Genomic DNA, 15046 nt, shown 5'->3' with positions numbered 1-15046 from the left:
GCCATTTGCTTACTCCCTCTTCAAACTTGTAGCTTTGACACCCAGAGCTGATCAGAGCAATTCAGCATCCCTGGGACTATCTCCACTGCCCTGAGGTGCCTGGTGACTGTTTGGGGAGGTACAGAAAGGTGATGGTGCTGTGGGTCTGTCGGGTGTCAGGGACTCATCAGGGGAGTGTGTGCAAGGAGTCTTGGGCTGTGGGGCTGTGTGTGTGACTGTCGGGGATGGGAGCAGCCTGGGGTAAGTTAAGGTATGAACTGCAGCAATCAGGAGGCAGCACAGCACAGGTGAGAGCTGGGGGCTTGCCTTGGGGGTTTGTGGAAACAGGACAGGGTCTGATGGTGGTTGAGGGTGAGGTGGGAGTGAGCAGGAGCATACTTGTGGGGATACAGAGCCCAGCTGCCACGGGGAAGGAAGGATGAAGGATGTGGGGAAGGGGCAGTGTTGTACATCTGGGTTTAGGCACTGTGAATGGCTACAGGGCATCAGGATACAGAAGGAGGTGGCTTGGTAAGGAGGCTTTGGATGCCTGTGGCTGTATGCAGTGGTAACAGAGGGAGAAGAGGAGATGGCAGAGCTGGGAGCAACAGGGCTGCCATCACCTGCTGATATCTGTGCTGTCTTCTCCCAGCTTGCAAAACATGACTTCACCACTGGAGCTCTCTGTCAGAGGCTCCTGTTTCTGTACCCAGCTAATAGTGCTGGTAAAGGGGCTGGGCTCTTCAGGCTGCACACCTAATCAGGCCCATGGTGCCCAGCCCAGGACAGGGAGCTGGCAGGAGGGGAGTTACTGCAAGTGATTGTCTTACCACTGGAGTTGAGTTAAACAGGTTAGTATACGGTTTGCAGGGCTTCTGATGCAGGCATCAGCTGCAGGGTGTTATTCTTCCTCTTGGGAAATCAGATAAAAGGGACTCTTGGTGCTAAAATTTGTAGATCACTCAGAATGGTGAGGGCCTCATCCAGACTGAGTCTGGGGAATGCGTCCCTTGGACAAACATCCTTATTGAAGTTGAACTGTGGCAGTGCATTGGTGCCTTGGTCATGGCCAGAGACCTCGGGTCTCAAGCAAGTGCAGACCAGAAGTGGTCCCTGCCCTTGGCCAGATCCACTTGCCTTCTCAAAGCCATTCTATGACTGGCTGCACAGGCATGTGATTTGGTAATCACACGGTGGAAAATTTTCCATTGGTTTCAGTTGGCACCAAGCTCTGGACTGGAACATCCAGTCTGCAGGGTCATCAGTGGCTGAGGTCCCCTGGGCCTGTTCCTCAGGCCACCACCTGTGAAGAGGGACAGGAGGGCTGGAAGGGAGCTGGCTGACATGTCCCAGTGCCTGAGTGGCCAGAGGATTGCTTTTACATTCTTTCTTGCCACAAGGTGACTGCTGAGGCCACTGTGCTGCCCCAAGTCCAATGCCATGGGGCTCCCCAGGGCTTGCAGGTGCGGTGCTGGCTGCACCCTCCCCTGTGCAGCAGCTTCCCCGAGGTGAAAAGACATGGCTTTTTATGATGTGAGCCAGCACAGAGAAATTTGCTGCTTGTGGACAGCTGTTGTCCTGGGCCTGGCTTGTGTCCTCCAGCACTTCTCACCCGGTGCTGCCTTGGGAAGGGAAATAGGGGCTTGTCCACCCTCGACTCTGTGCCAGGCAAGTGGGTGCCACCTCGGGCTAACGGGGGTGAATAGCTGCGGTGGAGCCTAGCAGCATCCTGCTGCCTCTGCAGGGATCCTCTTGGGCAGCGGAGAGTTTTCCCCACCCCCAGCTCTGCCGCTGCCTCTTTGTTTTCTGGCAGAAGCCTCTGTGCCTTTTCATTGCCGTTGAGGCGCCGAGCAGGAGCCTACATGTGCCGCGTGTGCGTCTCGCCGGGAATGTGATGCGGGCTGGGAATCCTGCCGGGCCAGGCAAATCCCCTGCAGGGCAGCGGAGGCCAAACAGCAGCTCCAGGGGTCTCCATCCCATGGACCGTCCCTCCGGTCGAGCAAGGCTTCGAGGCAGCTGCTCTCCCTCCCAAAACCCTCTTTTGCATTGACAGCGCTTCTGCACCTTGCCACAAGTCGAGTAAGTTGGTTGGGAAGGGGCCGGTCCTCAGCTGGGCACCGGGCTCTCCGCTGTGGTCCTCCCTCGCTCCCGCTGGGAAGGCACCTGAGATTAAAGCAGCGCCAAAGGCTATAGAGCTGGATACAGAGGTGGCTGAGGATTGCTTGTGCTGCGCCTGCCTCTCCATGTATTTGATCTCTCGACTTCCAGCGGGGACTGAATTCCTGTGCTGGATTCTGGGCTCGGCTCTTGTGAAAGGATCCAATTATTTTAGAGCTTTGAGCATCTCCATTTGCTGCCCATATTTGCGGCGGGCTGGCTGGAATTCCAAGTGATTAACGTGGCTGTGACATCCCTCCTAGGGGTGTTATCTTTGCTCGCTGTCCCCCACCGCCCCCCTCTTCCTCCTCCGGCAGCGAGCGAGCGAGACAGGCAGGCAGAGACAAAGGTCTGTCCTCAACCTGGGCTGTCCTCCCCGTAAGCGGCTGCTGCATGGGATTTCCCTGCCCTGCCTGCTGCAGGTTTCCTGGGCTCCCGGTCGAGCACTGGAGCTGGGCGGCCGTGGGCTGTATCGCAGAGGTTTGAACCTGCTGGGCTTGGGTGGGCAGGGGGTGCTGCCGGCCTTGGAGAGCTGCCCGATTGTCCTGCCGGATTTTAAGCTGCTTTTCATTCTTTGACTGTGCTTTCCTGGGAAGAGGGGCAGCCGTGCGTGGAGGGGAGGTTGGCGGGGAGGGGGTTGGACATGGGGAAAAGCTTTACACAGGTGTCTGTCGCATAGTGGGATCTGCCTGCAGACCCTGTAAACCCCCCTTCCCGGCCGCAGGCTATTGTCAGCATCGCCGTGTGCAAGCCAGGCACCTGGGAAAGGTGTGCGGAGGTGATCCGTGCCAGGACGAGGCGCGTCAGAGGGAAGGGGTAAGTGCCTGGGGTGGGAGCTCTGCTCCGGCTCCCTGAGCTCCCAGGAGAGGTTTCATTGTGTTATCCTGACTTGGCCGAGCGGAAAGCCTCAGTCCCTGCGGCACCTGCGTGGTGCTAGGGCTGGGGAGACACTGCATGTGGCTGGGAGAGCTCAGCCCTTGAGGAGGCTGCTGCAGCTTGGAGCCACCGCAGAGAGGGCTGCTCTGTCCCTGGGGGCTTCTGCACCCCATCAGTGCTGCCTCCCGAGGGATGGGAGGGAGCAGCAGCACCTCAGGGACACGGTGCTGTGGGCACAGGGAGGTGTCGGGTCTCTGTCTCTGTAAAAGCTGTGTCTGGTGGTTTCTAGGAGCTTGCACTTGTGACATGGGCAATACCTCTTGCCCAATCCTTCCTCTCTGGGCTCGGGCTTCCTTTCCATTCCTAGCAGGGGCTAGCACTGAATGAAGCTCTGCAGCTGCATAAATCTGGCATGGCAGGAGGCCTCCTGAGAACCCTCGAGAGCAGCATTTGCCCTTGCAGTGGGGCAAGGAAGCTCCCTCCCTCTGTATCCACTCCCCCTCCCTCTCCTTCTTCGTCTCTCTTGTTTCCCAAGTGTCAGCTCCTTCCTCCCCAGCCTGAATTCCAGGATAGTGCCAGAGCCATGGCCAGTGGTCATTTTTCCCTTCAGGCACAGTTTGCTCCTCTAGTATCTCACCAGTCAGCTTCTCCCTGGGATTGCCACCTCTGCTACAGTGCTGGAGGTAGTCCCCAGCCTCACGTGTCTGTCTCTCTCCTGATGGTGAGATGCCTGATCTGTCAGACTGTGCAGGAACCCTTCTCTGGTGGCAGCATTGCTGTTAGTGCTGCCATCCTTCAGGGTTGTGACAGAAACTTTCTGCCTGCTGGCACTTCACAAGCTCTGCTCTTAGCCTGTGCCAGGGAGCTCCTGGGTTTGTGCTCACACTGTTTAGATTTCCTTTCTTCTCCTTGGGTTCAGATAGGACCAATAGAGTTATGATTTATTCTCCAGACAGTCTGTTTCCAGCAGTTTCTGTTGCCTCTTCTCTTGCCTTGTACTCTGCTTGTTCTGAGGATGATCATTTGGCCTCTTCTAATGACGCCCCTTCTCCTTCCTGGCTGTGTGGTTCCTGCTTCACACCCAATGAGGCCACCAGAGTCTCTCCATAGCACTTCCCATGAGAGGAAGCAGGAGAGAAGGCAGCAAAAGCCACTTAGGCATTGGTTTGGGGTTTTTTGTGGTCTAAATTCTGCAGATCCCTCTTGGCCCTGCCAGCCACCAGGCTGGTGCTCTGTCCCAGGCAGCAGTGCCCAGGTCAAAGCTTCTTAGGGTCCAATAGCCATGTGTCCCTTTTGACTGGCAGGTAGTGCTGCTCTGGGAAGCCACTGGATTTCCCCTGGACAAGGGTGGCAACTTTGGGCACAGCTCTTGATATCTTCCTTGCACTGGTGCTGTGCTACCAGCCCTGCCAGGCTCCCAAGGGCTCTGCCTCATGACAGATAACCTCCCTGCCCCACACTCATCCAGCTTTCTCTGTGGCTGGCACAGTACAGCTCGAACAGCATCAGATCCTTTTGCAGGCTGCAGCCCGGCATGTGCTACTGCTGCTGCATTGCCCAGCCAGGAACCCATCCTCACTCGCCATCCTGCTCTGGAGCCTCCAGACTGAGACCATGGTCTGTTAATCCTGGTTTCCCCCTGGATGTGCTAATGGGAATGGAACCAGCAGGTAAGCCAAGTCCCTGACCCAGCCCCACCAGGCCTGGCTGTGTTATTCCATGTCAGGCTCTGGTGGCTCGGTGTCCCCAAGGAACACAGGGTTTCTGCCCCAGTGCCTGGGACATACTCCCTCTCTGCAGGTCATTTGGCACTGGGTATTTCTTGGGTGTTGAAGCGTGGTGCCCTTCCCCAGGCAAAGAAATAGAGGAAAGCTGTGCCTGACATAGCTCCAGATCCAGGTGCTGGGAGATCTTGGCAAAAGCAAAGGGTCCTGCCTGTTTTCTGAGCAGTGAGGGGGCCTTGGCAGGAGCAGGGCAGAGAGTGGAAGAGCTCTGAGTAGGCTTCCCTTAAGAGGCAGAGCTCTTTGAGTCTTATCTTAGGGCACCAGCACAGACTGAAACACTGTCCAAAAAAAAAATAAAAATCAGCATCATGTGGTCTTAGGAGGGGCCAAACCTTTGGTATGGGCACATGGAGCCGCATGTGCTGTGTCCACAGGGATGGTACCTGTGCTGCTCAGCTGAGCTGGTGAAGCCCTGGGCCTGGCTCTGTCCCATCCATGTGGCCAGAGTTAGGGCTCTGGCAATGCCTGGCTCAAGGGCAGGAGAAGGCAGAGGTGACCAGGTGCTTTCTGCCCGTGCCTGCTTGGAGTGGAGGACACTGTGGTCCCAGGGTTGCTGTTCTGTTGGGAGGTGGTGGGCTCCCTTGGTGCTGTCAGAGGCTGAGCTCTACTGTGAGCTGGATGGGCTCTCAGCAGGAAGGAACTGCCCTGGGAGGCACTTGACACTGCCAAGAGAGCCTCCCTGGGGTACAGCCCCTTGCATCTCCAGGAGGGTGAGAAGCAGAGCTATGCCCCAGCTGCTGCCCATCCCAGGCTGTTGGGCATTCCTCCCAGAGGATATTCAAGGAGATCTTAGGGTGTACTTGGAGACACTTTGGGTGATACTTTCCTGTCCCTGGCATGGGGCTGGCATTTTCCAGCACGATGCTTCAAACAACAGTATCTGGGCTTGGCAAAAGGTGGTGCAGCCCCTTGTTCTAGCGACTGGTGCTGGCAGCACCTGATGACTGGCGTTGAGAGCTCAGCTGGGAGGGGTTTGTGGTGCTAGCAGGTCAGCCTGTCCTTATACATCCATTCTCCTGAAAGGCAGCTGTTGCCAGGGAGAAAATGGCTGTGAATTCAGTGGGACACGGGGAAGAGAATGAAAGGACGCAGGTGAAAATTGTGTGTTTGTTCTGGCATGGACACACTCTTTCTTTCACTGCACCAGGCTGATTCTTGCTGTTGGTTGCTGATTTTGCTTCCCATTGGTTGACAGTGCCACACAAGTCATGGTACAAGTGTCCCTCAGAGATGGAGGAGGGACACAGCAACCTTCGAGGCAGGCAGAGCACAGCATGTTACCACTTCAGCATCCACCCACAACTGAGGGCATTCACTTGCTTTCCTATCTGCTTTGGTGCAGACCTCATGGGGTGCCAGGAGGAGCTGTTCTTTACAAAAAGCTTTTGTTGAGGTTTTAGACCTATGGTTTGTCATGCTGCAGCACCGATTTACCCTGCTGCAAGTGCTCCTTGGGTGCAGTTGTATTGTATCGCAACAAGTCCTGTTCTGGCTGGTTGCTGGCAGTGCCCTTCTCCAGCAGTGGTGGTGGCTTTTGAGCTGTCTAGCTCTCAGAGACTGGTCATGACAGCCTGTAATTACAAATCTTATTGGAAATGTAGTGAAAGAACAGCCTGTTTTCTGGGGCAGGTGAGATCAGACAGCAAGCACAGCTGATGCTGGCTTCCCACGTGCAAGTTGCAGGGATGCAGAATTTGCCAGACCAGACTAGGATGCCAGAAGGGGATTGCACTTGAGTGTTGCTGCCTCTGAGCATCCATTTGGGGTTTTTGTTCACCTGCCTGGCCCTGCTGTTTCCAGCCTTCAGAGCAGTACTCACTGCTGGCTTGGGGTGCCCAGACAGTGATGTCCTGCTGGATAGGTGCTGCAGTGAGTCCCCATTTGAGGGATGCATGAGGAGGGAGGTGGGGAGGGTATGATCCCTAGGGATAGGCACGATTTCCTCCTTTAGCTGGAAGCGCCTGGGCTGGTGAAGCCCACGAGCTGTCTCTGCCACAGAGGTGCTGAGGGTGGAGGTGCCCAAGGGCTCCTGCACACTCTGAAGGTGTTGCAGCATGAGCTGCTGCTTCAGTTGACTCTTCTCCACACCCTCTTCCAGGCATCAAAGCTGCAGTGCCCGTGGATTATGACCACAGGGGAGCTGTGTTGCATCTGCAAATCTCTGTTGTGCATCAAGGGCACATCTGAACAGGTGAGTGCTGTGCACATGAAAGGATTGCTGTCTTTGTGCTGGGGAAAACTGGTGGGGGGCCATTATGGCTCAGGGCTGTCAGGCTCCTCATTTCTGCCTTCCCTGACAGGCATCTCATACTGAAAGAAAACAATTCCAAGCTCTTCTCCTTATCTGTAGGGCCAGAAAGTGTCCTGTGCTGTGGGTGGAAGGGGGAGGAGGTGAACATGAGACCAGGAACTAGCTGGAGGCCCAGAGGTTGCTGCAGTGTCTTGGAAAGCAAGGCATGAAATGGTCGCCAGAAAGAAAGAGGAATCTGTTCCTTTGCACAGGGTTTCATACAGGAAGGCATGCAAAAGGGATGTAAAATCAAGCCAGGTATGAGAGTTCACAGCTTAGCTTAAAATATTTGTGGTTTAAATGGAAATCAAGGTGTTAGCACTGCCTGAGGTGGCTGAGATGTATGTGGCCTTTGATTTGGGAGGCTGGGAAAGGCTGAGCCTAAATGCTGCTTTCCCTACCTGCGTGACCCTGCAGACAGGAAGCATCCTCCTGCCCTTCTCCCAGGAAGCATCTGAATCACCCCAGTCCTGCATCTGCCCCTTTCCTTGCCCTCAGAGCCACTGTGGACACTGAAGAGCTGGAGAGGACGTTGCAGAGGTTCGGAGGCACACCGTGATGGTGGGAGCCATTCCACGGCAGCCACGCCGCTTCTGGGGGGTGCCTGAGTGGCAGGCGTCTTCAGCGAGCTGTGCCAACGACCGCCTGCTGCGGGGCACGTGGGCTAATCCGGACACAAGCAGGGGTAAGTCAGTGTGGGAGGCAGCCAGGAAGGGCTGCAGTGGTGGGGGCTACACAGAGGGGTTGAGGTCAGCAGGGACATCTGTAGGTTATCTAGAGCAGCCCCACCTAGAGCCATTGCTCAGGACTTTGTCCTGATGACTTCTGGTTATCTCCAAGGATGAAGATTCTCCAGTGTCTCTAGATAACTGGTTGTAGTTCTTGGTCACAGTTAAACAAAATGGTGTTTCTGATATCCAGAGGGAACTTCTTATCTAGATATCTAGATTAGATCTCACTGAGCCTTCTGTTCTCCAGGCTGAGCAGTCCCAGCTCTCATAGGACACATGCTCCATTCCACACAATTTTTTTAGTGTCCCTGTTTTGCACTCTCTCAGATGTGGCCTCACCAGCACAAAGCAGAGAGGGAGGATCAGTTTGCTCAACCTGCTGTTATTCCTGTGCCTTGTGCACTATTGTTTTTCTTTGCTGCAAGGGCATATTGCTGGCTCATGGTCAACATGGCACCTACCAGGACACCCAAGGCCTTTTCTGTTATGCTGCTTTCCAGCCAGTCAGTCCCCAATGTATCCTGGTGCATGGTTGTACCTTTTATCACTCCTTTTAAACAGACTCCCTGGTCTCAAGCACCTTGGCCTGCCATTTTCACATCCACATCCCAGCAGGGTCAAAATAGCATATGCAGGCTCATTCTCCACATAGCCTTGATCCACGTGGAGAAGAAAATTCTCTATTGCTCACTTGCCCCTAAGCCCTTGCTCCACAGGGCAAGATCAGGACAGCTGCAAATATAGGCAAATGGCAGAGCTGCCAGGCACGGGCAGTTTGTCCTCAGTCTGCTGGTGACTTTTCCTGCATCTCCTCAGCTCTTGCAGCTATTTCAGTATTTTTCATGCCTGAAACAAACCAACATGTGGACAGGATTCTCACAGCTCTCAAACTGGACTGAAAATCAAAAGTGAGGCACCATGCTGCACAGAGAAGGGCAGGCCCTTGGAGCTGGCAGGAGTGGGTGGATGGTGACCCTGGTACCTCCCAGCTGCTGACTGAGGTGCTGTAGATGCCTGGTCCAAGCTGGGAGAGGTAACAGGGATGTTAGGCCAGGTTCCTGTCCCCCCTGTCGTGGGGCTGGCACCAGCCCTGCCTCATTCTGTGCACATGGCCAGGGCAGGATGTCTTGGCCAGCACCGGGAGATGCTGCTGCTCTTGCCCAAAGGGGTGATTACAGGCCTGAGCCCCTGGGACTGGTCTGACCTGCCTGACTCCTGTGCTGCACAACAGCACAAGCGTGTCCCTGGCAGAGGGCAGGCCTCTTCCTCCCCACCTGTCCAGACTTGTCCACAGGTGTATCCTGCCTGTCTGGAGACTTCTCTCCTTGCCTGAGCCAGGAAGTGCATGCTGAACCTGCAGTTGGGTGATACCTCAGGGTTTCCCAGAGAGGCACATCAGCCTCGTTCCTCTTCTGTCCGTGGAGAGGGAGATTCAAGTGGACTGTGTAAGGAGCCATGTCCCAGTGGTCCCTTGCAGCCAGAAGCCTGGATGAGGATGGACATCCGTGGCTGATCCTCATCCTTCTGCTCTCTTTTTTTCCAGATGCCATGCTGCAGAGCACCTCATAGTAGAGGGCTCACACAGAGATCGTGAGTGAGAGGGGGCCCAGCTTCCACCCCCTGCCCTTGCACCCTAACCTGTGGCACTTTACAGTCCCCCTCCTGCTGCTGCATGGGCTCTGCTCGGAGTCCCAGCAAGTGAGGCTCCATGCGGCACATCCACACAGAGACGTCTCTGCCCCCGGAGCGCAGCACAGAGCCCAGCCTGTCCCGGCCCAGGGGAGAGACACCCTTGGAGCCTTCCTCACAGTGCTGCACCCACCGCAGCATCCTCATGGGCTACAATGAGACAGAGATCAAGCGCCAGAAGGTTTACCAGGTGTCCATCTTCTCCCATCTCTCCAGCTCCTCTGAGAGCATGGAGCAGCGGGCAGGCACCCGGCCAGCTGTCAAGAGGGGATACCCTGAGCAGAGAACTCTGGAGGGGGGGCGAGATCCCAAACGAACTCACTGGGGTGACAGGGGGGTGGATGGGGGCCCTGGGCAGCCTTCCCTGGATGATGACGATACCTTTGAGGATGGTCTGCTGGTGGAGGAGCTCTCCCTTTGTGGCTCTGCCCAGCACTTCTCCCACAGTGGGCTGCGGGTGGTGGAGCACCGCTGTGAGGGCAGCCCTAGCCACAGCCCCAAGGCCAGCAGAGAGGACAAGTCGCAGGATGTCTCCTTCTCCTCTTTCTCCTCCTCCTCCTCTTCCTCCTCCTCCTCCTGGCCCCAGCACATTGCTTGCAGTACTTTGCACATGAGAGACAGTTGCCCTGTCTCATCAGGGGATCAGCCCATAGACTATGGAGAGAATGGGGAGCCGGCAAGTGGCCACAATGTACTTCACCTTGACTTGCACAGTATTGCACAAACAACCCAGTTGGACCCTGGTGGGAAGAGAGACAAGCCAGGGAGCAGCCCAGCTCACAGCAGCAGGGCTGGTGAAGCGGAAGGGCCAGCAGTGGCCAATGGGTGCAGGGAGTCCCCAGTTCCGCAGACAGCGCTCAGCCCTGAGCCCAGCAGCCTGAGCTCCCAGGAGATGACACCCTGTGGGAGCAGCCAGCTCAGCAGCACCTGCCCAGCCAAAAGGAAGTTGCTGCCTGCTGGTGAGGTTATGGCCGACTCCTGCTCTGAGGATGAGAGCCTGTCCCCACCAGCAAGGAAGAAGAGGGTCCTGCCATGCCATCCTGTGCCCACAGCCTGCCGCAGCACTGATGCCAAGGGAGCTCCATTCTGGAATCACCTGCTTCCTGCAGCCAAGGTGAGCATTGCTCGTGGGGGAAAGCAGGGAATGGCCTGGGGGTGCCCAGAGCTCAGGACTGTGCTTGTGGGCAGTGTGGTCCACTGTGGCACACACCCTGTCCTGTCCCTGAGTTGCGATACTGGTGTGAGCAAGGCAGCAGCTGACAGTCAGCCCTGACACACATGGTCTGTTTAAACCAGCTCTTGACATCTTGTAGTCACTGGATCCTCTGTATACAACTGGCTTTTTCTCCTGGAGAGCCTTGATTGGACAGGAGACAACCTCTCCATGGCAGTGAGAGCTGGACATATCATGAAGCCACTTTTGGTGCCTGATGGCTTCATGTTAAGCAAGCTTGGGAGGACAGCTGGCCTCTGCCTGCCTGATGAGGAGGAAGGCAGATGTGTGGGATGGCTTGAACTCCTGGCCATGATGCCCATTAGAGCAAGTGACAGGTGGCAGGCAGTGGGACTGGACATGCTTTGACCAAGGAGCCCAGTGCTGTGTACAGAGATGCCACTGGCTTTTCTGTCATTTTGAGGTGCTTGTGGCGTGTTCTCAAGGTGCCACGAGCTGTCAGCAATGGGGCAGACACGTGAGGTTTGCAACCCTCCCTAGCAGCGCAGGAACTGCCTCCGATTCCCCCTTTGTTACCCTGCCCTTCTTATCAGCCCCCTGCCCTCACTCTGTCCTGCCAGCTGAGGCTGCAGCAGGCTCAGGCCAGACCTGGCACCTTCTTTGTTTCCTCTGGGGCATCCCATGGTGTGGGGACCCACAGGAACTGATGTCAGAGCTACCCTGGCTTCCTGCAGTTGGAGCTGGGACACACCATCCATGGCACACAGCTCCATTGCTGCCTGCCTTTTTCATGACTGTCCCCCAGCCCAGCTGCCCCCAGCACTGTCCTTGCAGAGTGAAGCCCTCCAGCAGCTTCCCTGGGTTTTCCCGCCCGGTCATGCCAGCCAGCTCCATCATCCCTTTGTGTTGTGCTACCCTTTGTGTGGCTTCCAGAAGGGAAAGCCCCTGAAAAAGGGACATCTTTAAAAGGAGGCTGCAGTGTGACTGTGGCTTTAACCCCCCCACCTCACAGCTGTAGGATCCTAGCTGTGGGTGGGGGTTGGCAACACACCTCTCTGCCTGGTGGCACTGCTAAGGACTTTGCATGAATCACCAGGGGACAGAACTTTTCAGAGGCTGGTCAGGGAGTGTCCTTGTAGGTGTCACCAGTCCCTGGGAGATGCAAGAAGGTGTCATTGCATGGCTCTGTCAACAGGTGTCTTGTCACTGGAGCTGCTCCTGAGACCTGCTTTGTAAAGAAGGAACAGTGTGTTGTACCCTTGGGTACCAACACCCTCATTCCCAGCTGAGCCACTTCAGGTTTTGGGCAGCCCCATTTCCCCACCAGACACCCCAGTCCTTGTGCTGCTCTGCTGGCCACTCCTCCAGAGGCCGCTGATGGCTGCCCAAGGACAGGAGCCTGTTCCATCTGCTGGGACCCTCATGGGAATATGGGGCAAGGCAAGGGATGATGGCACCTCCCAGGGGTGTGTGGGTCCTGGTTGCTGCCCTAACACGGTTCTCCATTTTGTGTACTCTGCAGAGCTCTTCGGATTGCACTGCGCCTTGGGAAAGAAGGGTTACAGTGTCCCCAAAGCTGGAACCATCCAAGTGGTGAGTCATTCCCTGGCCTGCAGTAGCACTGTGGGGATGGGGCTGGTTGGGCTCTGGTTGCCCTGCTTGCGGGAGGATATGTTCCATGATGTTGTTAGGCAGGGCAGCAGCTGGAAGGGGTGTCTCCAGCAGAGAGGTTACATGGCCACCAAGACACCATCGCAGAGGGGAGCACAGGGTACCTAGGGTGCTGTCAGGGAGACAAGGTGATGGGAGAATCAGGGAAGGAAGAGGTGGGTGAGGGTTTTGGCAGGAAAGTGCTTATGTGCAGTGGGAATGGGATGTGAGGGTAAAGAAGCACAGGTGTGAAGGTGGGTGGGAGGAACTGACCTATGGCACTCAGGCTAAGCCCTCTAGGACTTGTGTGGGGCTTTCTGGATCCTTGGTCCAGCAGCTTCTGCTCCCAACTCTGCCCTGCATCCTTCCCAGTCTCACCCCCTACCCCTCTGCCCCCAGACCTTATTTAACCCCAACAAGACTGTGGTGAAGATGTTCTTGGTGACGTACGACTTCCAGGACATGCCAGCCAACCACATGACCTTCCTACGCCATCGCATCTTCCTGGTGCCCGTGGGGGAGGAAGAGGGGTGCACAGTGGCCCCCAGTGACCCACTGGGCACCAACCCACCCCGCAGGGTCCTCTGCTACCTGATGCATCTAAGGTAAAGCATGCCAGGGGGATGGGCATCTGCCCCAAGGTCATCCCTCGGCTCCTCTCTTGTCTTGTCCCAAGCCAAGACAGGAGGAGGGACTGGGGAGGAGCAGGGACCAGCTACTCCTTTGGAGAGGTTGGAGCTGCCACCCTGCCCAAGGGCAGCTGTCCGTGTCCCTCTGAAGGCAACCAGAGGGTGGCCACATTGACCAGGGGCCAAAGTAGTCAAGGGGGTTGTGCCCTCACTGAGGATGTCCTGCCCTTGCCTGGGGAGCCTGAGGTCCCTCTGCCCTGCTCGTCTCCACGCAGGTTTCACAGCTCCAAGTCAGGGAAGATCTACCTTCATGACGACATTCGGCTGCTTTTCTCGCGCAAGTCGATCGAGGTGGATTCGGGGATCCCCTATGAACTGAAATCCTTCACAGAGATGCCGCGGAACCCCTGCTACTCACCCCGGGCCTGACCTTCTTCACTCCCCGCTCCCCAGGGCCACTGGGGAGCCTCCAGCCCAGCAGGTTGGGGAGAGATGAGTAAAGGGCCAGCAAGCACTGCTTTGAGATATCACCCACCCCTCCTGACCAGCACGGACACCACGCTCTGCAGCAGGGCCGGGATCACCCAGGGGCCTTCACCAAGAGGGGCAGGGGCTGAGGAACAGCCCTGGCACCCCAGGGACATGTCCAAGCCTTCTGCTGGCACTGCTCCCAGCTTGGAGACTTGGCTGTGGCTGAGGTGGGTGGGTGTGGAGTGAAGAGTTGGACTGGAGTTGTGAGCAAGACCACCCACACTGGTCTCGGGTCTGGAAGCAGAAAGCGTGGAAGAGTTTGTATTTATTAGTATTTATTGTTGCTGGGAGCGCAGAGGAGGCTCGTGCAGAGCATCAGAGGTGCTGTGCTTGTTCTTCCCCTCAGCCCTGCCTGCACCATGCTGCCTGTGTTCGGGCAGGGCTGTGGGGACTATGAGGCCTCAGCCCATGGAAGGGGGAGTGACCCAGTGCTCACACAGGGTGCAGCTCCCAGATCAGGGGTCTATTAAAAGCCCAGTGACAGGCTGAGCCTCGCTGGCACCAGCTTTGCAGGGCCAGCCCAACTCCAAGCAGCTTGGAGAGGCTTGCCCTTATCTTCTCAGACTTTTAGGGTAAGCCAGACCCCAAGAGACCTAAGGCTGTCAAGGAAGTGGCCACTGCCAGGTTCCTGAAGGTAAGAGACACAGCTGCCACGTGGATGGGGACCTGGAGCTCTTTGCAGGAATATGGGGATAGCCCTTTGGGCAAGAGCCTCCAGAGCACGTGAGCTGTGAATCTGAGAAGATTGCCAAAAAAAAAAAAAGGAACTTTGCACTGTCTGTGGCTGGGGGTGAATCCCATGCAGGAGGCAGCTTTGGGCAGGGTCTGCCGGCAGGGTGATTGGGGGCTGGAGGATGGTCAGGAGCCCCAGCTTAGAAAAATAGGGAAATGGGGAAGCAACAGAGGAAATCAAACTCTGGGAGTTGGGTTGGTTCCTCAGGAACAGGACTGGGAGAATCCAGACTGGGGCAGTCAGAGGGACAGGGCCAATGGTAAAACAAGCTTGCACATTCCCTGTCTGTATCACCTCCCTGCCCTCTGAGGGTCTCGGCAAGGCTCCCCTGCCAGCCCAGGCTGTGGGGACCCTCAGCCCCTCCGTCAGAGAGAACAAGAGGGCGGCAGGCCCGACCCCATCAACTCATAGCCCTGGGGCTGAGACTCAGTGTGGGGATGGGCCAGGACAGGGGGCTGCCCGGGGGCGGCCGAGGGGCTCCGGCCCTGCTGCTCTGGGGTCAGGAAGCCTGAACCTGCCCATATACCCACAGTGGGGCCTGAACACCGGGGGTTGCTCCCCCCAAACCGTGCATCTGAATCCCCCAAACAGCGGGCGCCGCTCCCCCACTGCCCTGGCCAGCGGCTCTCGGGGGCCGCCATGACACCGGAGTCCCCCTCGCCCCAGGTCACCGGGGCTGCCCCTCTCGCCGTGGCCCTGCGGGCTCGCGAAGGCCGTGCCGGTACTTTTCGTGTTCGTTTCTAATTTAATAAACGTCCGTTTGGAGCTCCAGAACGAGAGCGGGGCTGCCGCGCCCCGAAGGGGGCGGTGCAGAATCGCGGGC

At 56.9% G+C, this 15046-nt stretch overlaps 1 protein-coding gene across 1 annotated transcript; it reads left to right on the top strand.

The window, feature by feature from the left end:
* The first annotated feature begins 1691 nt into the window (after positions 1 to 1691).
* On the top strand, positions 1692 to 14983 carry FAM214B (family with sequence similarity 214 member B). The gene is given in 10 exon segments (XM_041468696.1): positions 1692 to 2058; positions 2861 to 2952; positions 4534 to 4682; positions 6895 to 6987; positions 7585 to 7771; positions 9361 to 10620; positions 12203 to 12224; positions 12227 to 12273; positions 12730 to 12935; positions 13235 to 14983. Coding segments are annotated over 5 exon segments (1524 nt in total). The 5' UTR covers positions 1692 to 2058; positions 2861 to 2952; positions 4534 to 4682; positions 6895 to 6987; positions 7585 to 7771; positions 9361 to 9525; the 3' UTR covers positions 13389 to 14983.
* Positions 14984 to 15046: the final 63 nt, after the last annotated feature.

Source organism: Pyrgilauda ruficollis, unplaced genomic scaffold, assembly GCF_017590135.1.
Source record: "Pyrgilauda ruficollis isolate IOZ18807 unplaced genomic scaffold, ASM1759013v1 scaffold228, whole genome shotgun sequence".
Classification (NCBI taxonomy): domain Eukaryota; kingdom Metazoa; phylum Chordata; class Aves; order Passeriformes; family Passeridae; genus Pyrgilauda; species Pyrgilauda ruficollis.
Note: the sequence above shows the minus strand (reverse complement) of the source record. Positions and strands in the feature narration are given on the sequence as shown.